This window comes from Alnus glutinosa, chromosome 5, assembly GCF_958979055.1.
Source record: "Alnus glutinosa chromosome 5, dhAlnGlut1.1, whole genome shotgun sequence".
NCBI classification, from domain to species: domain Eukaryota; kingdom Viridiplantae; phylum Streptophyta; class Magnoliopsida; order Fagales; family Betulaceae; genus Alnus; species Alnus glutinosa.
In genome coordinates, this window is record NC_084890.1 from 23617485 (window position 1) to 23644693 (window position 27209).

General features: G+C 35.8%; 3 protein-coding genes across 4 annotated transcripts; all 3 read right to left on the bottom strand.

Moving 5' to 3' along the window:
* Nucleotides 1-1827: 1827 nt before the first annotated feature.
* LOC133869651 (cationic amino acid transporter 1-like) lies at nucleotides 1828-5222 on the bottom strand. The gene is made up of 3 exons (XM_062306707.1): nucleotides 4549-5222; nucleotides 3321-4026; nucleotides 1828-2785 (listed from the first exon to the last, which is right to left on the bottom strand). The coding sequence occupies exons 1-3, from the start codon at nucleotides 4970-4972 to the stop codon at nucleotides 2131-2133; spliced, it is 1785 nt and encodes a 594-aa protein (XP_062162691.1). The 5' UTR covers nucleotides 4973-5222; the 3' UTR covers nucleotides 1828-2130.
* Nucleotides 5223-11292: 6070 nt separating this feature from the next.
* Nucleotides 11293-23391, bottom strand: LOC133868264 (cation-chloride cotransporter 1). Of its 2 annotated transcripts, none has more exons than XM_062305078.1 (14): nucleotides 23293-23391; nucleotides 22865-23077; nucleotides 21894-22043; nucleotides 21728-21806; nucleotides 21151-21242; nucleotides 19746-19860; nucleotides 18085-18185; nucleotides 17853-17914; nucleotides 16973-17197; nucleotides 16219-16333; nucleotides 15350-15544; nucleotides 13297-13697; nucleotides 12915-13076; nucleotides 11293-12681 (listed from the first exon to the last, which is right to left on the bottom strand). In XM_062305078.1, the coding sequence occupies exons 2-14, from the start codon at nucleotides 23047-23049 to the stop codon at nucleotides 11591-11593; spliced, it is 2973 nt and encodes a 990-aa protein (XP_062161062.1). In that variant the 5' UTR covers nucleotides 23050-23077; nucleotides 23293-23391; the 3' UTR covers nucleotides 11293-11590. The 2 variants fall into 2 exon arrangements, with proteins under 2 accessions (XP_062161062.1, XP_062161061.1); XM_062305077.1 differs by having other exon boundaries at nucleotides 22865-23121; nucleotides 23293-23367.
* Nucleotides 23392-26326: 2935 nt separating this feature from the next.
* LOC133869119 (uncharacterized) lies at nucleotides 26327-26983 on the bottom strand. Its single transcript, XM_062306084.1, has one exon. It carries the CDS (start codon nucleotides 26981-26983, stop codon nucleotides 26327-26329), a length of 657 nt encoding a protein of 218 aa, XP_062162068.1.
* Between the last annotated feature and the right edge of the window lie 226 nt (nucleotides 26984-27209).

Genomic DNA, 27209 nt, shown 5'->3' on the forward strand with positions numbered 1-27209 from the left:
TTAATTTGGTTGCCTGAGCCATGCCGTATTCAAGTCCCCATTAATAAGAAAATAATGGTGAATAAGGTGCCTTTATTATATCAGCCGAAAACAAAGCAGTATACAAAATCTGGTTTGGTGCCGTGAAATCCGATGACCGAGATTCGTGGAATGATTCAATTATTTATTTATTTTTATTAGAGATGTACTATTTAAAAATATTTTGTACACACATTTAAATTTATGTTATGGGTTACATATCAAATGTGAGTGTGTGTACAGTATATACAAATTATCATTTACCTTCTTATGACCTTTCTCCAATCTCCTCATTTTTAAAAGTTACTATTATAGAGTTATCGAAAAAACAAAAACTATTAAATATGTGGGGTTCATGTATATCCCACACATAACCCCATAGATCCCATGGTTATTTTAAAAAGTAAGAGCATACGAGAAAGACTAGAGAAAGAGCATAGTATGTCTATTTCAAGATGGGGGTTTGATTCCTACATTTCACCGGTACAACAATTGCACAACACCCCCTCACATGGGAGTGGGCCCCACACACTAGGTCCCACCCCCATGTGAGAGGGTGTTGTGTAATTGTTGTGGTGGTGTTGTAAATCCATCATTTTTCTTTCAAGATTTTGAATTTCGCGTGTAAACTAGACTTAGTTCATACAATAATAAACTTTTGTATTAGATTTATTGTATGATGTATTAAAGGATTAATTAAATAGTTAAATTTATTAATTTAAACTTTTAAAATAAATAGTAATTTAACATGATTTGGCATCACATGGTTTACTTAAAATAGAAGAAGTATAAATTAAGAGAAATGATTATTGTAAACTCTTGACACAATTTTTGTGCAACTCCAAAAACTTCTTTTCAAACTAACCATTGGATCTGTTTTTCTATATGTGAGTCATAAATATCCAATGGTTGATTTTAAAAAAATTTGTTAGAGCTGTACGGAAGTTGTAAACGTATCATATCTCATAAATTAAATAGCACACTATGCTGACGTACGTGACATTACCAATCTACCCTTAGATCAGCCATTGAATAATACTACATACTCCATTCAAAATAAAATAAAATAAAGAAAGAAACAAAAAAAAAAAAAAAAAGATTAATACTACATATATAGTACACTTCCATCATGTTGGACTGATGTGACAGTGTTCATCTGCCCTTAATTTTTTTTTTTTTTAAAACAAAGATTGATCTAAGGGCCGAAAACTCTACCATATCGGCCGAATGGAATGGGAGTGAGATAAAGATGTACTATGTAACATTACTCATTGACCCTTGTTAAAAGAAAAAAAAAAAACTCAATCGTAAATTGATAATGTCATATCAACATATTAAAATAGTGATGTGGTAGGTAGTATTTTTCTTAATTAAATTAATATATATATATATATATATATATATTTTTTTTTTTTCTATCAGTTTAATTAAAATATTTGGAAAAGTAGTGAATTAAAACATTGGATAATCATAGAATTGTTTCTACATTCATAAAATAGGGATTTGATTCATACACAACACCATCACAATAACCACACAACAACCCCTCACATGAGAGTGGGCCCCAGTGTGTGGGGTCCACCCTCATGTGAGGGGTTGTTGTATGGTTGTTGTGTTGGTGTTGTAAATTTAACATTTTCCCATAAAATATAGCATTACATCCTAACATTTATTTTTTCCTTCCGAACACAACTTTTAAACATATAGATGCAGATTGTGAGAATTCATGGAATTAGGATCCTTTATAATTATTTGTAGCATTTGAGATAATTTATTCACGTGATTAATTGTGGGAGATCATTTATGAAATTTACTTGACCAAATAAAAAGTTTATTCAATCAATTATTCGATCAAGTGAGTTTATAAATGTTATCTTACAATCATCTCACCTGCTTGAATTTTCTAAGATTCGGACAAATTATTGTATACAATCCAGATCCGAAATCATGTGCACATTTAGAGAAAGAAAAAAAAGAAAAAGGGTGTGGAATACTTGGCTCTCTCTCTCTCTCTCCTTCACAATATGAACGGCTATTTGTTTTAGTCATCGAACTGCCACCAAATGTTGAAGCATTGCCGACGTTCATACCAGCTGAACCAGAACCAGTCGCTCAAGTGTTAACCCCGTCTTCGACCACCTTCAAATGCGCACCATCATCCATCCTCTTCTCCCCAGACGCCTTTGCCTTGTCATACGACAAATGCAACCCGAAAAACAAATAGTAAACCAACATAATTCCAGTCCATATCCCGAACCTTATGAACGACGCTTTATCTATCGATCCAAGAAGAAATATATTGATGGCAATCGAAGTTGATGGCAGCCATGGAACCAATGGCACTCCCCAAAGTTTTGGATTTCTTGCATGTGGAACCAAAACCCAAAGCCCGACGGTTCCAATCAGCCAAATTGGCGCAGTTATTGTGTACCCAATCCAACCGTCACTTTTTCCCCAATAAGCAGCAGTTCCAATGGAAGAACCAATTATAAGCCAGAGACACACAATGAGCTTGACGCGGTTCGCCAATGTCGTCACCCCGCTGACATAGTAGCGTCGCACAAGGAGCGCAGCAGCAACAAGCATGAAGATAAACAGGGTGGAGACTGAGAGGAGGTTCGCAAGAATCTCGAGCTTTGTGAAGAAGGCGACGACTGCAGTGGCGACGAGCATGACGACTGTGGCGTTGATGGGTGTCCCTGTTCTGCCGTCCACTTTGGCAAACCACCGGGGAATCATGTGGGTACGCGCTATGTGTGTGAGATACCTGTTATAATATAAATTAAATGTTTAAATTTATCTTTTCTTATAAAATTAGGCTCCGTTTGTTTCAACATAAAATATTTTTAATTGAAAAATTCTTTCAACTGAACAATGATTTCAACTGAAAAGATTTTTTTTGGCGTTTGGTTTATACGGAAATTAGCGATGGCTAGTGACTTCAGGCAGCGACTTTCGATAGAGGATTCTGACATATTTGGCTGCGGATTCCGGCGAAGTCGGTAAACGGCTGGCGACCTTTGGCATGCAGTGGCGGAGAATGAAATGCAAGAGGGAATGCGTGCGAGAATGAGAAGCTCAAACTTAAAAAATAGTATACAGCTTTAGAAAAGAGAAATAATTTTACGAAAATTAAAGAACGTTTTGTAGTCGGCTGAAAATGTTTTTGATTTGACCATGAATTTTTTATCGTACTAAACATTCAAAAATAGGAAAAACATTTTTTTTTTTAAAAAAAAAAACAATTTACCTTGAAATAAACGAAGCCTTAAACTTTTTAGAAAAGTGATTAGTAACAATACCGAGCTTGGCCTACAGCTCCGACAAGCAAAACGGTTGTCATGCCTTTCAGTGCTCCGACAGCAACTATGTACTTAGCCCACCCCAACCCTACGGCTTCAAATGCTACTGAATACGGAGCATATGTATCAACTTCACTATACGGCTGCATAAGGCATAGAACTACCGCTAGCAAACAATACACCAATGTGGTAATCACCATCGAGCCTAAAAGACCGATTGGGATGTCTCGAGCGGGATTCTTTGTCTCCTCGGCCATGGTTGAAACGGCATCAAATCCAACATAGGCGAAGAATAGCACTGCTGAAGCCTGAAAGATGCCCCGAACACCGAAAGGGGCAAACGGCGTGTAGTTCTTAATATCTGCTTTTGTAAGGCCAGCAATAATGATGAAGATGATGACGACAATATGAACAATTGTGGCGATGTAATTGACACGTGAAGATGCCTTGGTGCTGATGACGGCGATGACACAGATGACGGCGATGACAACAACGGCAATGGGGTCGAGATATCTGTAGTCCTCTGGGAGACTATGGACTGTAATACGGAAATCATTGTCTACGTGATTGCAGAGAGTGGCGAAATAAGATGTCCAAGAACGTGCTACAGCAGCTCCGCCGATTACGTACTCGAGAAGGATGTTGCCGGCGGCGATGAAGGCCACAAAATCTCCAAGCTCTACCCTTAGGTACGCAAATGAACCGCCTAAAATATAGCAGATTTTTGTATCAATAAAGTGAAATGGAATAAAGTTAAGTATGCTATAAGCACTATCCTCTGCATAAAGTTTAAGAAAACAGAGTTCATTTGTGTTGAATTCAATGCGTATGATGGCTCCGCCCCTGCTCGCCAGGACAGATTCCTCCCACGCCTCCCCAATATTCGTGGAAATGAATATTCATACTCTGACTACGTGACCTCAATAGCCTCTGATTCCCTCAACAAAATTCCGACTGAGGCCCCTAAAACGCCGGGCAAAGAAGGTCGGAAACACCAACCTATACATAGAGGAGGATAAGACCCCTCAATCAAGTCTCTGGTCATTCTCTAACCCCCCTCACCCTGTCAATTTACCTTCATTTTTACCTATCCATTCTTACTTAATCATTAAAAGTGGCTAGCTTGGCGTGCAGTTACTGTTTCAGTAGATATTTTCAACATTAATTTTGAAGAGGAAAAATGCCTATATATATATATATATATATATATATATTGAAAGTGTTTTACCTGCTACGGGTATCTCCACCGCAAACTCAGTATAGCAGAAAACAGAAAGCAAGGCGGAGATGCCAGAAACAACGAAAGACAAGACCACAGCAGGGCCGGCATGGATCCTGGTCTCAAGACCGGTGAGGACGAAGATGCCGGAACCGATGACGGCGCCCATGCCGAACCACATAAGGTCCCACCACGTGAGTGTCTTCTTCATATCATGCTGGCTCCGAGCCTTCACCTCCACCAGCTCCATTTGGTCAGCTGACCGGCTCGAGATCCTGTCTGCCAACCGCCACGGAATCTCCATAAGTGCTCGGAAATAGTTTCCGCTGCTCTCGAATGAATTCTTGGGGTGATCAGAACCATTCTTTGAGTAGCAGGCACAGCATCTTGTTTCGATGATCCCTTCAAAACTCGCCTCATCACCCACGTCCATTCTAACATGCACAAACTAAAAACGTGAAGAAGTATGTGAAATTGAATGGGAATGTTTTCTACTCTACGTTTGGTTGCCAAGAAAACAGAGGAAAGATGAGGACATGAATGAATGAAGCTACTTTATCTAAGAGATTTTGGCAGCAGAAGAGAGTTCGATCGAAAGCTTCAAAATTCCCCTGAAGCTCCAAAGTGTGGGAGATAAAGCAAAGTGTGGGAGATATATAAAGCAGAGAGTACTAAGACGTCGATTCCTTCTTGAAAACAGACCATGAAACTTTTTTGTATAGAAAACAACAAAAACCGCCGGCCAGCGGCTGGCAGCTAATTAGATACTGAACAGGTGGATGTGTTTACAAGAACACGACAAAGAGTTTCTTTTTTATTTATTTTTTTATTATATATATATATATATATATATATATATTATGAACACAACAAAGAGTTAGGAGCATTAATAAATTACATAAAGAGGGGAAAAAAAACAAAACAAAATTCACAAAAGGCCAAGCAATTTAAAAAACCCCATCAAAGAAATGCTATCATCAATATATATATGGCTAGCCACATTCACTAAGAAATTGGCTAGCTCTTGTGAAAGTATTCCTATCAAGCTCTTAACTTTAACTAAATTTTAGTTAAAAAATTTATTTTTATTATTTTAACTACTACTTTAACAAACTTCTTACATCAAACTCTTCAAATAATTCTCTATTTTAAGTACTAAATATTAATTTTTTATTGGTTTTAAGCAATCACTTTTAACAAATGAGGAGAGAGGAAAAGTGAAATGAGATAAGAATTCAAAAAATGATAAAATAAAATAAAATTGAATAGCTCATGAAATTTGTGAGGCAAATTTGGGGTAGAATTATATATATATATATATTGTAAATGAAATAGTAAATGAAGATATTTAAATACGCGCTTTAGAAAAGTAAGTAGCTATATTTTAGTCAAACACATTTGCTGAGAGGAATGTGAATGCTGTTTAAGCAGGAATACTTATTAATATATGTAATTATCAGGGTAACCGTCAAAGATGGGATTCAATTCCGTTCCGTGAATATTGTATTTATTTGATCGGCAAACGTATATATATATATATATATATATTATATATATTACTCATACATCCATCCAGAAGGGATGACCTTACCCTCCAGTCTTGTAAAGTACTAAATTCTAGACTACTCTCCACCCACACATATAAAATCTACTACTTGCAAAAGAAATTAATAAAAAAAAAAAAAAAAAAACAGAAAGAAATGTTGTTGGGGGTAAATTAGTCTTCAGAGTGATCCCAGACGGTCATCAATACTTCAATAGAAAATTTGTGTTATAATTGTTAAATATATTAGAGAAATATACAAGAGAGAAAGAGTGGAAGAGAGAGTGGAAATATATTATAGATTACATTATAATAAAAAAACCAATTTTTTTTTCTTTTTAAAAAATAAAGAAAGAAAAGAGTGATTGTTGAACCACTCTCTAAGGGAGGCAGAGTGTTAGAGCATTCCTAGTAGTCTCACCAAATTTTACTAGCCAAAATAGTGAAAATTTATTTTTTTCTATTTTAGACATCAACTTTTTTAAAGCATCTTCATCATTTTACCTATCCACTATCACTATTCTATTTAAATAATTTTTTTTTTTTTCAGATCTTTTTATTCTTTTTCTATAATCTTTTTTGAATGTTTATCTTTTCTTAATGGTCATATTTGTGAATAAGAAAATATACTCTCATATTAGAATTTCAGAACATTTCTATTTGGATGCTAAGAAATTATAGGAAAAAGCCATCCAACTAACTAAAACGACCTAAGACCTTAAAAACCGTAAGATTAAAAAATATAATCGAGTTTTTCATAAATTTTCTCATCAAACCATTACTCAGCAATCGGCACTGCAAGGGAGAGCATCAAAGAGAACGGGCAGTTTGGAGAAAAAAAAATAATAAAAAAATTCATTCATTCATGGTCAACGCATGAAGGACTCACGTGATTGTGAGTGTAGGGGAATCCAAACACAATATACCTTCTCCGTATTGCCAAAAATTAATGCCAAGTGCACTACTGCCCCAAATTTATCCGTTGATCCCAACATATATTCCTCTCGCAGGCGTTGGATCAAGAAAAAGTTAAAGCCAGAGAATGGAGTTTGATGATCATCATCTCATTCGGACGTCTTTTTTAATTATTGAATTTATGAAATTCCAAACTATATTAACTGCATTAATGACATATGGATCAATTGCACAGTTTATTATTCCTTTCCAGACAAAAGAATGAGAGCCTACTTGCAAAAGAAGGGAGAGGGAGAAGTCATCAGAAGCATACTGATGGAGAGAAAAAAGCTAGTAAAAAGGGGTTAGAGTTTCCCTCGTCGTGGTAATAAGAGATAAAGAGTGCTTGAAACTATAAGCCTAAAGAGGGGATTAACTGCGGTGTACCCCGTGGGGGTAGTGGTGCATGCATCCTTTTAGGCCTCTTTGGACTGTTTAGCAATTGGGTCTTAGAGCATTCCCAACAAGCTCTCCAAATTTTTAAAAAAATCTACTTTTATTATTTTAACTATTACTTTTAAGAAATTTCCTACATCAAACTCTCTAAATATTTATTTATTTTAACTCAATATTAATTTTTTGTTGGTTTTAAACAACCACTCCTATCAACTTTAGCTATCATGAAATAAACAACCAAATGGCTTTGCCTTAAAACGCTGCAAGAAAACCGTTGCTTTTGACAAGTGAACACTCATAAATATTTTTTTGTCTTTTTGTGAGTAGGAGTAGGACTTATCTAGCTTAATGCTAGATGATATCCCATGAATTTTGAAATTGAGATCTCTGGATATAAGATATCCAATAATTTGTGGGATGAGACAGTGGCAGACACTTATAGGCCAGCGGTGGCCATGACCCCTGCAATAGTTGAAAAAAAAAAAAAAATTCCTAGGAGCTCATCCCATGCAAGAGTTAAGGACCCTTATAAATTTTGTTGCCCCTTTGAAATGATCTGACACAAAAGTTCATAAAACTTTGCTTGTTGCACTCTTTTATTAAAAAATTTAAACCTTAAGTGAAAATAAAAAAGTCAACTTCTTTTCTTCCAATTAAATGATAGATGCATTTTCTTTTATTTATTTATTTATTTTTTTTTTACAATTATTATTCCTTTAAAGTCTTGTTTAATTTTAAGCGAAAAAAAAAGTCAACTTCTTTTCTTCCAATTAAATGATAGATGCATTTTCTTTTATTTATTTATTTTTTACAATTATTATTCCTTTATAGTCTTGTTTAATTTTAAGTGGAAAAAAAAAAGTCAACTTCTTTTCTTCCAATTAAATGATAGATGCATTTTCTTTTATTTATTTTTTACAATTATTATTCCTTTATAGTCTTGTTTAATTTTTTTTAGATGATAATTCCTAATATTAGATTGCATAAACAAAGTATTGTGGGAGATGTGATTAATGTGTTTACTATATAGTGTAATATGAATTTAATTTTATAGCTTGAAACGTGCAGGGTAGCTGAACAAGTTACAATGATGTTACCATGTCTGTGTTAGTGAAGAATTTTGTATATACCAATTTTTAAGCAAACACCTTCAGTGGCGAAGCTAGGAATTCATGCTTCAATTCATCTCCATAAGCATAAATTCCTAGCGCCGAAGCATCTTTAATTTTGTTTTGACTGAGTTGGTGATAAGTGTATTGTAATACATCATCCATCAAGAGACGCATTCAATTCGCATATTGGAACGAACCACTGTCATGAAAATTGAACAAATCCATTAAATTGAACCAACCACTTCTTGGGAGAAGGACTTGGCTGCAGCTAACACTTGATGCATTGCGATTTCTGCATTAATGACTCTGCAGAATGGGTGTGATCCATCGAGAGAGTACGAGAGAAAGTGAAGCAGGCAGAGGAAAAGGAAAGGAAAAAGGGGCGCCAAAGAAGAGGGTGAAGAAGCGGGAAAAGGAAAACAAATGACAAAAAAAGAAAAAAAAAAAGAAAAAAAAAAAAGAAGAGTAAATGGCACAAGGGATTTGGGGGTCAGATTTGGTGAGAGGTTGATGGGGATGCACTTAGAGGCCTTTTGGTACGTAATATATGGGCCTCCTCCAGTTATATCGCAATTCCTTTGGTTGATTATATGAATCTTGTGGGCCTATCAATAGTATCTTGGCCCTCCAAAATATTCATAGAGTTTGTAATCACTACTCTCTAATTTAGGGTATAAATTTCTTTTAAATTGGGTTGGAGAAGAATTTACCGCTGGAAGATTTTGATAATACGGTTGCAATCGGTGGCGGAGTCAGGATCTTGATTCAAGGGGGGGCAAAAATAAAAAAAAAAAAAAAAAAAATTTAACAAAAATTGATTAAAAAAATTAAATGACAAAAAATAAACAATTAAGCAAATTTTAATTATTATTTAACTCATATAAATGTAACTTGTACTCTTAGCGTTAATTTACTTTTTTAAAATTAATGAATCATTGTTGTTGTTTATAATCTTAACTATATATATATATATTCATCAACAATTAATTTTAAAAAATGGTCTATTTATAAAAATCAACATAGATGATTTTATTATTAAATAGTAAATTTATAAACAAATCAGTGTAAAATTTTAAAGAAACAAAAAAGCTGTCATTTTGCTTTATTTTAAGCACTCTCTTTGCAACCCCCCCCCCCCCCCCCCCCCCCCAACTTAATTAAATTTATTATCGACAATTATGGCTAAAAATTGCATTGAATTTGTCCCTAGTTTCGAAAGTTCAGTTTAATATATTCTAAAATAACTAGTGTTGGGCCCTATTTTCATATAATTATGACTTTTATATACGTAAATGTGGATTTGAGAGTTCAAGACTTCAAGTACTTTGATCATTTCTTCCTGACATTAGCACTTTTTTTTTTAGACCTTCCTGACGAGTAGTGATTGGGAGGGAACCCCTAGCCGGCCCCTTCCCCCATTTTCAATAAACAAAACAATTATATTCAAAAAGTCAATTGTTTTATTTTTTTTTTTTTTTTTCTTTTTCAATAAAGTTGTTTTGTTTATTGAAAAGGGAGAAGGGGGCGGCTAGCCTATGGGTCCCTTCCCAATCACTGCTCCCTTCCTGCCACTAATCAAGCTAAGAATCATACTAGAGTACTTTCAATTGCAGACGTGGGCTATATAGCTTGGACACCTAGCTAGTTTTTTTTTTTGTTTTTTGTTTTTTGTTTTTTATTCTTTTGTACTTTTTAAGTTTTTATGGCATCAAGCCTTCAACTCCCACGGTACGAATTGAAACGCTTTTCATTAAAAATAATTAATAAAAACATTTACCTCATGTTCAAATGAATCAAATCAGTTTCAATGTGAGCATGGTCAACGTAAGTTACGTAACTCAACTCAAACCTCATAAGTGAAACGAAGCGTTTTTGTCATATAATAAAAACATACCGGAAACAGCATCGTTTGTATCTTCTTCTTCGTAAATCTAACTTAACCTAATCTCTAAATCTCTAAAAGTTTAAGCTGAGAGTCTGAGACTGAAAAATCAAAAACCCATTGCCGCATGTCACTGCTAATAATAACGATCTCCTGTTGAGTGGTGGAGGGTGGGCATTCAGAGTATTCAAGAAAAATTTACAAGGGTAAAAAAAAAAAAAAAAAAAAAATTGATGCCCCCTCTCGACCACCCCGGCTCTGTCCTTGATTGCACTCGTTGGAGAAAAAAAGAAAAAGAAAAAAGAAAAAAAAGGTGATATGATATAAAATTATTGTAGTCTCATCTCCTTTCACCTATAATAATTAAATTTTCTAACAATTTTCGTATCCAAAAGTAAACCACGAGAAAAATAAGAACTGAATGTATTTATTCGATTACATAAAACAGAGATTTTATTCTTGCCCATACATGCACTGCCTTCCATTATTCAAATTCAAGTTAAATAATAAATAAAAGACTGACACACTTTTTTGGTTCTTGAAATTTCATAACTGAAAAAATTTAAACAATTTAATTCAGGGCTGAAGGGATGACATTGCACCCTTTTCAATCCTTCAAGGCCCAAATTAAAATTTTAAAAAATTAAGGGTAAAATCTAAGAGAAATATATATATATATATATATATATATATATATATATATATATATATATATATATATATATATATATATATATATATATATATATATATATATATATATATATTTCAATCCAAAAAATTTGACTCTACTAACTCAAGCCAAATACAGAAGCAGCCTACCTTTATCTATGAATGCTCTAATCTATAAATAATCTTATGAATACTGATGGGAATGTACTCTTGAATGTATCTTTAAGATCAAATAAAGAAAGTGTCACTATAAATTCGGCTCCGAGTCTAAAACTATACTGATAAACTTACAAACTCCCCCAAAAGGACTTGTGTGACTCTAAAATTTCTACAGTAGTTAAGGAAATAATAAAATGCCGCTTTTAGCAAGGACAATAAAAGAATTAATGCAACATTTAAACTACAAAAATGAGAGAAGGGGGAAGAAAAAAAAAAATGAACAATAAGTGAGGTATGCAGTAATTACCGTCCAGGAATGTAATCCACAGACAACTATGTGAAGAGCGTAACAACATCTTTTCGGTATCCTCTTACAATCAGAAGCCTTTGGACATTCTCCACCAACAAATCCATGTACTCCATGTAAAAATACGCTGGGTGGTTGGCTGGAGGCGGTGGTAGGCTCACAAGCACAACTGCAGCCATTCTCGAGTATCTCAGTATTGTTGAGTTCAGCTTCAGAGTCGTATAAAGAAACTTCTCCACCTGTTGCTCATTTACAACTACCGGCTTTCCATCAGCCATCAATGGGGTTCCATGTCTCTCAGCTGCCGCTTTCATCTCAGCTAAGTATTCAGCAATCCGGCGTTGTGCACCAGTGAATGCCTCTAATGATTCATCTTGCTGAGAGCCATTCTCTACTTGTGCATCCCACGATTTCATTGTTACAACAACCACTTCAGCTTGCATCCTAAGATCATACAGAAACTTCTTCACATCAGCCTTGAGCGCCTCTGCATCAGTACCCTCCTCTGCAATGCAAAAGACTTGAATCTTACAGCTCTCAAAGCTGTCCTTAGTAAGAAGGAGCTGAGAGAGGAGAAGCATGAGGCCACCGTCTCTCACGATCCAATACAAATCTATGCTACCATACTGTTTCTGATATGCATTAGGCCATTCATCAAGACCCTTAACAATAACAACAGCCTTGTTTGCAACAATGCAGTCATTTATTATTCCAACAAAGGTAGCAGGGATCTCGATTAAGTTTTCACGACGCCATATTTCTGGATACCGCATCACCACAATGTTTGGCTTGAGATTCCCTAGGCCCATGGTTTGGACAATACCACGAAAGCCTTCAGACATACTAGGTGCTACAACTATCTCTGCTACACCTTCACAACGCTTGTAGTCAATGTAGGCAGCAAGCTGCTTGCAGGCAGTCTTGGCATCTTCAGCGCATTCATGATAGTCTCCATCTAGTATGGAGAAAAATATAGACATTCCCCGGCCTTTTTTCTTCATGCAGTTTGCAAAGTCAGCGAGTTTTGGATGACAAGGTACATTTTCTGGCAGTTTACCCCATGGCCTGCAGAATACCAGGGGGATTGGATACCAATTCTTTGGGTGCACTTGGTTTGCTGCAAAGATAACGATTATACATCATTATTACAAGAGTGCTATATGTGCCTACATTATACATGATTCAAACGTGGACCGAAGAGTGGAGGCTCCACCATTTTAAAAGCAAAAAGCGCACAGTGCTTCAATTTTTTTATTTTTTTATTTTTTTTATTTTTTTTTATAAGTAGTATGTCAAATATCAATCAGGAGTATTTAAGACATCATATAATCTTTTCAGAAGTATACACACCTCCTAGTGATCGAAGACTGCGGAGAGCTAATTGGAAATATGCACTCTTGAAACCATCACCCCAGTCCCCAGCCTTTCCTTTAATGCTCACATAATAATATATAAGGCTTGCAAGGGCTAGAGAAACTATAGTGAATGACCATGAGATTAAGAACATGATCACTGCATGCAAAACAAAAGCAGCACGTTAATACGACGATCAGAGAACATCATTCTTGTACTGGTTGCACACACATGGGCATGAACTGTGCATGCAAGCACTAGAACCCAGAGTGTCAAAATTAGCAAAATGTACCTAGGAGAAGCTACTCCATCAAATAGATTAAATCACAAGATAATTCCAAACAAACATACAAATGAGATATGTGACAAGGAAGCATACCTATACAAAGTGATGCTCCAAGAAGAGAGAGGCTCCAATGGTGAAATTTCCAACGAGGACGCCAGCTGGGAGCATCTAGAAGATCCAGGAGGAAGCAAGATAAGTTCACACCGGCATAACACAGAAGGAAAAACATAGTTACAGTCGGTGTGATAAGATCCAGGTTCCCGATTACGACACACCCAATGCAGATGAATGCGGTAAAGAGGGTAGCAATGTGAGGCTCACTACCATCTGCAACCCTGAAGTAGTTAAGAATGGGCAGGATGTCATCATTGGCTATTGCTGCAAGAAGGCGTGGGGCACCTGTCAGGCTCTGAAGTGCAGCCCCTAATGTTGAAAGAATGATTCCAACATAAATGATGGCTGGGAAAGGCCAAGCAACTGTAGCTGTAAGTAGCCTGCATAAAAAATCGATTTCAGCTTTCAAAGGATTAAAGAAATTAATTCACTAACATTCAGAAAAGGTTTTCCTTTTAACATACACATTGACACAGCTACTAGCACCTGAATTAATACTGCGTGTATCCAAACTCAGCCAGCACAAACAGATATCAAAAAAATTCTTCAAGAAATCAATTATACAACAATTAAATGGGCATTACAGGACCTAGATCAACTAGTTAAAATGTTAAAACCTCTAGATGGATAAACAACTGGGTAAGACCATAGACTAGCAACAAGAAGACACCATAAGCTATTCCAATAACTAGTGAATATATGAACTCACTAAAAAATCTTCTCATTCGTGTTTCTGACTTGGGACTTCGATTGTCTGTAACTTAAATCTAGTTATGTATGACTCAGGTTAAATCCATACGAAAGAAAAGTAAGCCATTCACGATATAGGCACAAGTCATTTATGTCTCTTGTATTTTTTTTTTAATCGCCTTTTTCTTTTATTCTCTTTATATTTGAATAGTTGCATTTGTAGCTCCTTTGGACATTAGTTTTCATGATTTTATTGTTCTTTCTTCTCCTTCTAGCTTGGCATTTCTCTTGCATACTTCATGTGCTTTCGCTTTTAATGATATTTCAATTACTTATAAAAAAAAAATTTAATCGCCTTGCAGACCCTTGGAATAATTTCTTGGGTATGAAAACAAAAGAGAACGATGGCCTGGATTGCACCAAGAGCAGTTTTCACAAAACTGCTCATATTTTACTCCATTTTTATTTTCCTATTTTCTTTCCTCTCCTTCTCATGGGGAGGTCAAACTTTGCCATGGTAATAAACCAAGTGATCCTATGGTTTTCATGCGTAATTTTTTTTCACGAAATATAGGATTTGCGCATTAAATGCAGTGATCAGTTCCTTTGTGTATGGAGTGACCACTCCCTCTTCACTACAATTAACATGGTTTTCTACTGCACTCTGGTATAAGCAGGATTATTCAACACTTCCTACAAATTAGCCTGCACACACAAAGCACAATAGGCAATCATGATGATTTGGTAATTTTTTGGATGAATATGTGCCCTAGGTTACAGAGATCTGATGAAATGTTCTCTGCAACAGTTTGTTACATATTTCTCCAGCACTTATAGAGTACCAACTTACTGGCAGAAAAGATGATACTGCTTTGCAAAATTTTAAAGAACTACTAATTCAGCAATTTTAAGCATCAAGTTTTTCCTCTCTTTTCTCGCTTACCTTCAAGGACTCCTCATCTTTCATTGAAATTCCTTTTTTCCCAAAGAAATAAACTCATGCAGCCATGGAGGATTGTACCGTGACCACACCCTCCACCCCTTCATTTAGGGTTGGGAGGGATGCAAACAGATCCAACGGCATGGCTTCATTGCCCTTTCTTTTAGTTCTTAATTGGTTACCATATAATAATATAAAAACAGATGGCCTCAGAAGGAATGAGCCCTAAAGATTTACCTCATAACTGAAAAAAAAAAGGTGCTGAGAATAATAGGCAAATATGCAATATACCCAACTTTAGGCATGGATATGACTATAAATCTAAAGTCAAAGGAGGGAAGAGAAAAATACCAAAGAAATTTGTGTGTAACAAAAGCAACAATTTGAAAGAAATATAAATACCTGTCTGCCAATAGCTTCTTCCTGGTTGCAAGGGCTCCAAATAACAACACAGAAACTAGATACATTGCAGTAGTTGTGAGAGTTGCAGCCAGTGTTCCAATGGGAATCGAACGCTGAGTATCTTTCAGCGAAGCTGATCGATTTGAACCTGCCATAATTCCCGTCACAGCAGGGAAAAAGAGACCAACCAATGCACTGAAAAAAAAAAAAAAAAATTGTGGTTAGAAAAACAAACAATTAGTCAAGTTTATTTACTAGGCAGTGAAAAAAAAATAGAGAGAGAGAGAATCAAACGGAAACTCCAGATTCTATTCTAATAATAATAAGCATGACATATTAGGTTACTTGGTCTTAATGGAAAGTGCGGGTGAAAAGGAGTCAAAATACATCACATTATCTGCTGCTACAGTTCTTAGGATATTTTTTTTTTTGATTAGTTACAGTTCTGAGGATAAATGAGAAAACACAATGTCAACAGAGACATGGTATTGTGAGAATAAATTCAAATGTGGATGTACAACCTTATTATTGCTTAGGCTTAGCATATGATGACTTGTAGGTAAATCGCTAACAGAGATGGGCCATTGAATCATCTACTTATATGATTAAGGATATGTAATGTGGAGGCCCAACAATCCACCAAACACCAAAGCTGAGAAAATTTTAAATTGGTCTTGTAGAAATAGCATCAGGCCCCTAAATGATATAAATCCACACACCGCACGCAAATTAATTGGTTCCGTTAAGTTAGCTATGTGCTATGTATTATCAACAAGTTCCACAGAAGGAGGTAAGATGATGTCTTGAGCAGTTGCAGCATTGACTCAAGACTCAAATCATTAGTGTGAAGGATTAGTGCTATGGCTTACTTAAAAGTCCAGTACACACTTCCTTCAGGATCAGGAACTCCAGCATCATTAGTATTCTGATAACCTGGACTCCAGTTTTCTTTGAAAGTCTCCGAACTCAAGCCCGTGATTCCAACTGTAACAAACATTGCAAGAGAACATAAGTTCTTTAATCCCTCCATTAAACAAATTCCAGAATAACCAGAAAAGGATACAAGTACAAGCAGGACAAATATCTAATCAAAAGTTAAAGTGAAGGCTACAAATGTCAAAATGGTCTAAGACTCAAAATACAGACTCATACTTGTAAGTTGTACAACCTACAGCCATAATTACCCTGACTTGATCAGCAGAACATCTGCCTCTGAAAAATTGGTTTTTGAATAATCATAAAAAAATGCAATATATAACCACCATATGAAGAAATAGAACGAGAGCAATATGTCAATCAAGATCACAGTGGCTGCGCCACACCTTCTCCAGGTGTCCAAAGTGAACCGAGTGGGTAACCACATCGAAAATAAACTTCCAAAACTATACCCAATACAGCCACGTAGAACCAAGAATAAACATGCAATTTAGAATGTGAACATTAGGGTACAAAGAAACAGGCCATCTTTGCTTTTTCACTCAACCGAGAATATGCTGAAAAATAAAATCAGGAAAACCAGCAAAGAACATCGTAAACCAAAAGGCAATTAAAAGTCAGAAGGACCTCAACGGTGAGCGAGAAGGGTCATCTCCAAAAAAGAATGATATAAACAATTACACTCACCCACAGGGTGATCCTTCCTTGCCACGAAGATCCCAATGAATATGCAGAACAGCGAGAATAAAACAGGTATCAGGAAAGCAGGTGCCACCCGATTGATCATTTTCACACCACCAAATACAATAAAGCATAGAACAATAGTCACAACAATCCCATAAATTTGCAAGTCATGTGAACTCGGACTTTCCACTCGCTCAATTGCTGTGACATTAACATTTGTGATGGTTTCTGCATTGATAACATGAAAAAAAGAAAAAAGAAAAAATCAATTAGCACAAGATACAACTTTAATATCTTTGAAAGGCATGCTTGGCTTATCAGTACCAACAGCCAAAAATAGCTGCCAACAATTCAACTAGACAGTGTGCAAACCTCAAAGAAAAAAAAAATGCATAGTGTAAGCTCCACAAAGGCATTTTTTGCGCATGCAGAGAAGAAAAAATAGTGGTGGGTGGTTCTTTATTATATTTGATGTTAGACTTCTTGTTTTGGGGAAGCGGGGTAACATGTGCAGAACAGATGGAAGAATTACAAAATACATCTATTATGAAAGATCTCCTGCATCATAGGTCAATAAGTTCAAAGTTCGGTAACAATTGAATAGCAACCCAATTTACATGCGAGGAAAATCTTCTCATGATGCAAGGAGAAGACACACTTGACTCATAATTATAACAATAACATCCACGCCATTTTTTCCTATATCCCTGCTATTAGGCAAATGGTAGACTTCTGCATGCTGATGTACACCAAGGTTGGCATCAGGGCAGAAGGTCAAAGTCGAGCACTCAAAATTGTCATCTGTCAATTATCTGTTTAAAATAAAAGGCTCAATTATTTTATCTATAAAAACTGTCAACTGTGGCAAAATCTCAAGGGCAACCTCTAAAAATCCCAGCAGCTGGCACAGCTTTCAGAAAGGTCTCAACAGCTCCCAACACATACCTAGAACCACATGCGCAGGAAAGGGCAAAGTTAAAAAAAGCACATATCATACATTAGTCGCAATCAACAAATAGAAAATTTATGGCATGCCCAAAATCCATTATATCCTCAAGGTCCTCAACCATATATCTCATGGTCTTATCACAGATAAGTTCATAGAATCCACTCACAGAGCTCCAGCAACTGCGTTTCCGAGGAAAAAACACAGTCCAATACTAACTCCAACCTCTGGACCAAGGGCTCGGCCAATGAGATAGTAAGGTCCCCCACCCTAGAAGCAAAATAAATAAACGAAAGTCATTTCACATTAATTCCATCATGATCTATTTGGAAAAGCTAAAATAACTTATAGAAGTAAGGAAGAATTTAATATAAGTGAATTATCACTCCAGAAGCAATACCCTATGAGACATGCAATAAACAATATAATCCAGCAGTACACTTGAACTATCAGGCTATCAGCTATAGAATTATAAACCCAAAGTGTGTGCAAACACACTACATCTATATCCCTTAAGCAAAAAGAAGAGAAAAATATCAACACTTAGCTCATCTAATCCAGGCTCTAAATACAATATTACATATCAATCTGCACTAGTGTATCGCATCACAAATAATAAATTATAAACCCAAAGTGTGTGCAAATATACTACATGTATATCTCTTATGCAAAACGATGAGCAAAAATAAAAAAAAAAAGGGAAAACTTCACTTTTAACCCCTGATCTTTCATCACTTTTGCAATTAATAACACATCCTCCTGGCTTAGGAAAGGCAAGGCTCACGTGATGTAGCGTTGAAGGTTCACGAAGGTTTCGGGATTGAGGGCTTGGGTTTTTTAGGGTCGTTGGGTTTTAGGGCTCCTTACTCTTTTCTTTTCTTTTTTATTAAAATCTTTATTACTTAAAAATAATAATAATAATAATAAATAAAAAAATAAAAAAATCACCTTTGTAATTAAGTACTAAAACTTTAAAAAATGTCAATATCCATTTTTCAATTCTTTTCAATTTTAACCCTCCGTTAGAAATTTAGGTTAAATTATATCAAAATTCCCAAAATACCCGTGTTTTTTTTTAAAAAAAAATTAATTCCGTTAAATTTTGACCAAAACCTAAATTCTTTCAATTTTTTCTTCTTTTTTTTTTTCCTAAAAAAATGTAGGGGTATTTTGAAAATTTTGACAGAATTTAATGGAAAAATTTTACGGATGGTTGAAATTTAAAAAAAATTAAAAGATGGATACCCTAAATTGACACTTTTTAAAGTTTGAGTACTTAATTACAAAAGTGACGAAAGATCAGAGGTTATAAGTAAAACTTTCTCAAAAAAATATCAACACTTAGCTCATCTAATCTAGGCTCTATAATAGGCATGCTTTTCCCTTCTCAAAAATGTTCAAATCATCCTAGGACCAAATGACATCTCCTCTCCGCATAAATAAGAGCTAAGTGTCAAATCACAAGTTCAATCCCATATGAGCAAGTCAATTATCTCTAATGGTCAGACAAAATAACAAGAAAAAAAAAAAAAAAAAAAAGAGTCCCCAATTCCCTCATAATTTACAGCAAGAAGTAAATTTTAAAAAAATAAAATAAAAAACTACCTGATTTCTTCTCGCCTTACACTTTTAATAAGACTTTATCATTACTTATCAAATAAACAACCAACAATTTAGTGATAGAAAAGTCATTGCTGATAATTCTTCTCCAACAATAGCATGATTAATTAATATATTTGGGAGAGCTAGCCATTTTGCTTTCATCAAGATTTATAATCATCACCCAAAAGAACTAAGGCAGCTAGTAAGTTAATTACAAACAATGTCTACCTTCATCGCACCATTAGTTGCAATAGCACTCAATGATATTCCAGTCAGAAAAGTACACAAACCACAGAAAGATACTAGCAATAGTGACTCGCCTATGCCAGCCATACCGACAATCCTGCAAATTCATATAATTTGACAAAAAATAAACCACCAATAATATAGTTGGTTTAGAGAGAAAAGGCAACATATCAAACTCAATTCTTTACAAAAAGCCACAGCAAAAGAAGTAATAACAATCAGTAACCAGTCATAAATAAGGAAATACAGAGTAATCCATAGTATTTTACCCACAACGAACATAAAATGAGCTCTTCCAAAGGGGACGGGGCAGGGAAGCAGAGAAGAAAGAAGGGGGGCAGGTAGCAAGAGAGAGAGAGAGAGAGAGTACAATTGTAATATACAATGTCCACTCTTTTTCTCCTTTTTTTTTTTTTCTCTTCTCGAAAAAATGGCTTATATGAAGGAAATCTCTGGTACAAAGCCATAGGGAATCTACAAATGGCCTGAAAATAATGACTCACAAATTGTCACAGCAATAAGGACACATTCTCAATGGAGCAATGTCTATATCAAAACAAAACCTCTGACACTCCAAGAACATAGAGGCAACACTCAACTAACTAGTGAACATGTAAGAGATATTATAGTATGGACCTGTTCCTTCAATCTGTACATCCTAATTGCTTTAGAGTTTAAGTTCAAATTTTTTCTTTTGACGGGTTCAACAATATTGACCTTTGGCAGAGAATTATAAGATATAGAAAATTTAGGACTAAGAAGCATTAATTTATGAATTTCCAGGCTCCGATATCAGTTATAGAGAAAGTCAAACCATTTGCAAAGCCTTTTGAATTGAATGTGTAGGCCATTTTTACCACTTCGGCCGTTGTAGACCTCATTTTCTAGACCTTAATATATAATTTTGTCCCCCATATGAATGGCAATTCATGCCCGCAATCAAACTCCACATTTATGCCTACTGTGAGATATTAGTTAAGCTTTTGGTTGATTAATAACTTCAACTATGAAACTAGTCATAACGGATAATTTCACATGTAAAATCCTTAATCCGATTAAATCGTAAAATTCTTTGGAGAAAACCGTGTCTTATACATGTTAAGTAGATATCAATTTAAAAAGTTGGTAGGAGGGAGTCCAAAGTTTACCGACAACCAGAAAGTGCCAATTCAAGTAAATTTGTATGCATGCATCAGGTTTAGGGCTATAAATCAGCTTGCTAACTATTCTCACAGGAATTCCAGCAATGTTGTGGTCTTAAATTACAAACGGCATCGACAACTAAAAAGGAACTTATGCTCAATCTATAATTTCGTGTATGCAATGCACACAGTATAAATTACAATGCAATGGTGGCATAAGAAACATCAAGCAATATGAGACTCACCATGAAAATCGGATGTAGTAGATAATTCCCAGTATGTTTTGCAAGCATGGGACAAATACACCCATCAATGTACCCAGTTTGAGATCAGCAGACTGCATATAATGCACATCAAAAACCAAAAAAAAAAGCATCAGAAATATAGTGCAGTGCAGTGCCCAAGGTCAGGGAACCAGAGATCAATGTGAAACAATATTCACAGTCACAATCAATTTCAGCAAAGCAATAGAATACATCCAGCATATAGCAAACCACTAGAAAGAAACTTATGACAAGGAAAATATGCATATGATCCATACCGTTAAATTCAATCTGTAGGAACGAGTAAAGTAGAACCAGTACTTCAGATTACAGAGAAACAATATCTTACTTTTTTTAATTAATGCCACAATAAGAACCTCAAAGAATATTCTTAACTTTCTATTGTCATCTAAAGATACAGAAAAAAAAAATGTTCTTTAAATTGTTGTTTCGTCAATTTTTATGCTTTAATTTGAGGTTGTTGAATGAACAAACCAATTCTGTCAAAACAGAGCATACCCCAACAAACAGGAGAAAAAGTTATGAAACCAGCATATACCTTAGGCTGCCCAATGGTAATGGCTACATCCTCACCATCTCTAGGACTAGAAGGTGCAGGAACCTGCTCCCCTGTCATACTGGAATATATAAACCGAATTTTAACATCATTGAACAAGGGGATGGACTAAATTCAGAAATAATAAGAAGAAAGCACAGCTATACACCTCCTGAGACCAAGAATGTTGACAAGAGAATCAAAACCAAATAATTCCAGCTTCGACTCTCCCTGGGGGCCATTGGCTTCTTCATGTATTGGCAAAGACCCTTCTTTCAATTCGGCATCCTTGTTTGCCTGAGTGCCAACTTTGACTTTCCTGCCACAAACACATAAAAGAGATCAGGCAACACAATTTTTCATTCTAGGTTCCTTGAGCTCTCGTGTAAAATTTTGATTAATAAATTGGACTTCATTATTTGATAGGTCTGGCTCAGTAAATATAATGTGCAAAAAATCAATTACTGTGTTTGGAGTTCATAAAGGAAAGGATGAATTAAGATGGACCAGAACGGATTTGAAAGAACTTGGGTATTCTCCCTGCAGTGTGTTTGGGTTAACAATTACACCCCTAATTCATTTGCATATTTCAAGAAAGAAGACAAAAATGAAAATTTCACATCCTTTAAGGGAAGGAAGCATTCTGCTCACTTTTGAGTGGAATGCTTAGGAGGGACTAAAAAAACCTCTCCAAACAAGGGAATGGTGTATATCAGAAATGATTACTCTAACATACACAGTAACCACATTGTATTAGATTCTAGGAACACCCAAAAACTAATCAGAATTTTTTCAATTAATATCGTAAGTTTAGATCAAATGTTAAAACATCCAAACAAGTTAGAATTTACTGAAACTTCAAATATCAGGACAGAGACAATGATTTTCTTTAAATTGGAACCAAACTTCACTCCACATGCGGAACCCAACTTAAGTTTTTTCTAGAGAGACTACAAAAACAAAGAAATGAATTTACGCAGTAAAAGAGACTCTAAACATGAAGAAATACAATCCGAGACACCACTCCCATCACATACTGTTGCTTGAACTACATTACACACTATGGAGACAATCTCAAATCAAGCAAACACACATGCACACAGAGAGAGAGAGAGAGAGAGAGAGAGAGAGAGGAGGTACTTGAGGGAAGCTTGGTGATCGGAGAAGGTGGCGGCGGAGGAGGAGGAGGAGGAGGAGGAAGATCCAGGATCCATGGAAGACATCTCGAGCACGGCGCGATCGTTGGCCACCACCGGCCGGTACTTGCGGCCGCCTATCCGCGCCGGGAACTCTTCCTCTGCGCTGTCAATATCCTCGTTATCCATTTCCTCCGCTTTCACTTTCGCTTTGGATCTGAGAAAGTCCCCAATTTATACACAGTCGGATTAGATCCAAAACTGAATCGGAGGCAGAGAGAGAGAGAGAGATCTGAGACCAGGAACTTCAAATGGAACTTTCGAATTTACGTAAATTAGTGTTGTTTTGGATGTGATTGAATAGAAAGAGAATGAGAGACGTGTTGGAATTGAATGGAGAAGAAGAGGAAAATTGCTGTTGAGTTTTCGTACCTCTTTTATTGAACAGGAATGGGTGACGACGAAGAAGGAGAGGAGAGGAGGAAGAAGGCAGGCTACTTCCTAGTTCCCACACGCGCGGTTTTAACGCTCTCGTTCCATTGTTATTAGCACTTTCTCTTTTTAAATTATTCATTAAATTAAGGGGAAAATCACTTTTTATCAAATGGCTGTTTAAAGTTTCAATGGTTAACTTATCACATATTGGATAAATGTACTATAAATTTTTATTTTTTATTTTTACCGCACTATAAATTATTGAATAAAATTGGGGTTTAAAATCACTTTTTATTTTTTAATTTTTAATTTTGGATGTCCGAATTTCAGCGAATTTAAAATAGGTCCTTCCATTTCTTTTTCATCGGGCCACGTCAATATTTTTGTCAAATAATCCCTTAAAATAATATTTTTTTAATGAAATCATTGAAACAAAAAAAATTATAAGTTTACTTTCTCTATGCAAATTCTCAATTCTTGGACTACGATTTCTTGCGATCTTAGAGCATTCTTTGTAGATTATCTATTTCTCACTTTTAGCCATAATAGTTAAGCAAAATCATAAAAAAACCGTCCATCCAATTATCTATTGAAAATGCAAAATAGATTTGTCTTGGATTTGTGAATAGTGTAACTCCATGTGTGGAGTTACACTATTCACAAATGCATTTTTTTTTTTAATATTTCTTTTGGGCCTCTCTCATTCTCCCTCTTTCCCTTCTTTTCCTTCTTTTCTCACGGTTGTGATTATAATTAATTAGTAGTTATTTTTTACTTCTTCACAAACAAAAAAAAATCGTTTGGCATTTATAGCTTTTTTCAATTTCATTGATGATATTAGTTTTAATCGAATTCAGTCACTGCAGTATAAACAGTTCAAGAATTATAATTCTTTCTGTAGCATGGTGTAGAATAGTAGTGAAATTTAATAATAGTTAGAAAAATGACCGTTTTATAAAACGACTGTTGTAAAATATGAACGTAATTATTTTATTGTACTTTATCGGCACATTGATGTTATACCATATGTCCCACAGGACACGGAAACCTACCGTAAAAAGGTTAAAGGTATGAATCATCCATACAGAAGATAGTTATGGACCGAAAATGATTATAACTATTATATTGTACTCTTCATTAGTGTGATTTCTGAATTAAAATACTAAGTGCCTTGTCTTAGGAATTATCCCTACTAAGTGCCTTGTCTAAGGAATTATGCCTAAATTGCTTTCAAAACGTACTACTTTTGTCTAGTTACGTAGTAATTGAGACAATACTCACTAAGTTTTCTTAAAATGCATGCTAATTCTAAGTGCTCATGTTCTTGATTATTTCCTATCAAACCAGGCTCAATGTATGGACTAAGTTTCGTTGATGATTTTCTTATGAAGTCATAAACTTATGGAGTTAATTTTCTACCTGTAAAACATCTCGGTGTTTTACAGTTTAGCAGGTTTTCCATAGGAGGTTAGATTAGAGCTGTTCGTAAGGCTGGAGTTGTTGAACGAAGGGCTTGTAAAGACAGTTATATGCATATCATTTGCGTATAGTTGTACCTGAGATGATATTGTACTTGTAAAGCATAGTCTTCCAGTATGATATGCCGCAAGCCTAAATCAATACAAAATTCCGTTGCATAAAGAACTCCCATGGCTTCCGCTACAACAGGTTTTAGGTTAATCTCTTTCGTAAAACTTCGAGCTGCACTGACACATCCCACTCTGTGCCTGACAAGAATGGGATGTCATTTACAAGTGGATGTGCTAGCCTCTACTAGCTCCTGCTCTTAGTCTTTTACTTGGGCATTTCTGAATTCTTCAATGGAAATTGTTGCCTCTTGAATCAAGCCACTCTGAGCGTTAAAGACACCCCCCCTGCATGCACAATGGAATTTCTCTAGAACCGAATCTTTCGTGCCAAAACTACAAAAAATTCAAATTCCTCCGGAGTACACTTCCAAGCTTTTCTTCGACAATCTGTACAAAGTCTTGACTAGTACTGCAACTTTTTTGAAACTTTTTTCCACATGCTCCCCAAACATCCATTGTGAAAGGGCAGTGCTATAAGATATGGCTAGTATCTTCATTGGCCAAACCACATATAGGAAAACAAAGTGTAGAGACAATACCTTTTCTCAACAGGTTATGTTTGGTTGGTAATAAGTTGTTACAAGTTCGCCACATAAACATCTTCACGATATTGGGAACCTTCATTTGCCAATAGCACTCTCTGATTCCACTGGAAGCAAAATTGTGAGACCCCTCCTCCTTTGGCCCATCTTGTCTTTCTTTTTTCCATGTAGTATGCACTGCACATAGAGAATTCTCCTGATGTGGTGCCCGGCCATATCATGACGAGCACCACATCATGACATCTTTGTGGTTGTATACACTGAGGGGCAGCTTACATATTGTAGCGGCCTCATCCTCCATGAATATTTCCTTGATCAACCTAGTGTTCCACCACCTGGTATCTACATCGATGAGTTCCTTCACTTTTGCATCCTTCCCAAGTAACCTATACAATGATTGTTCTGAGTAGGTTGTTGGAGTAGGCAACCACTTATCTCCCCATACTTTGACTTTTGAACCCTCCCCAATCTGCCATAGCAACCCCATGTTTGAGTAAATTGCTTCGCCAGGAAAAATAAGGTTTTTACACAGTTTCCCCTCGAAAATAGAACCTCTGGGATAATACTTCGCCTTCAAAATTCTAGTTGTCAAACTGTCTAGATAATGTAGTAATCTCCAACACTGTTTCGCTAGAAGTGCCTTATTATAGCATATTATATCTCTGAAACCCATACTGCCCTTTTCTTTAGAGATCCCCATCTTTTCCCAGTTTATCCAGTGAATTTTTGACTCCTTTTCTTGGTGACCCCGCTAAAACTTCTGCATTATCGAATCAATCTCCTTGCATAAGGTCTTTGGTAACATGAAGACTCTCATTATATAATTGGGAATTGCTTGGACCACCACTTTTAGGATAATCTCTTTCCTGGCCTATGAGAGGAATTTCAGCTTCCAGTCATTCACCCGCTTCTACACCCTATCTTTGATGCTTTTAAAAACCTTAGATCTAGACACACTATTGTCAAAAGGCCAAGATACTTGTCATAGCTCTGTGTAGCTAGGATACCAGATAGGGTCAGAAGTTGTTGCCGAGCCTCCTGGCTTGTGTTTCTACTAAAGAAAATCAAAGTTTTAGCTTTGTTCAGCTTTTGCCCTGATGCCCACTCATAAAGGTCCAGCAACTGATTTAACTTGCGCCAATGTAGCAAGTTGACCTTGCAAAAGAACAAACTATCGTCATCTAAAAAGAGATGATTAATTCTAGGTCTAATCTTAGATGTTGGGACCCTTGTAGCTTTAGTGGGACAGAAGAGAGAACTTAATGCCTTCGCTCTGACTATGAATAAATTAGGAGAGAGATGATCTCCTTGTCGTATCCCTCTAGAAGGGGCTATGCACCCCGAAGGTTTGCCAATGATAAACACATAATAAGTAGCCGTACGAACACAAGCTATGATCAGATTAACCCATCTGTTGTTAAAACCCATTTTCCTCATCACACCATCCATAAAGCCCCACTCCATGCTATCATAAGCTTGGCTCATATCCAGTTTGATAGCCATATCCACAACCTTCCCCCACATTCTAGCATGCATAGTGTGCAATGTCTCATACATTGTCAGAATATTGTTCGTTATAAGTCGACCAGGTAAAAGAGCACTTTGGTTATGTGATATGATATGGGGAAGAACAACTTTCAACCTATTTGCTAACACAGGAATAACAAAATTTACTTACCGGAATGGAATCATATTTCAACCACATTTCTTAATAGATAGCCGACCACCCCTTTAGGAGTGGCAGGTGACAAGGGAGGGTCGCCAAAGACAACAATAGATGGTG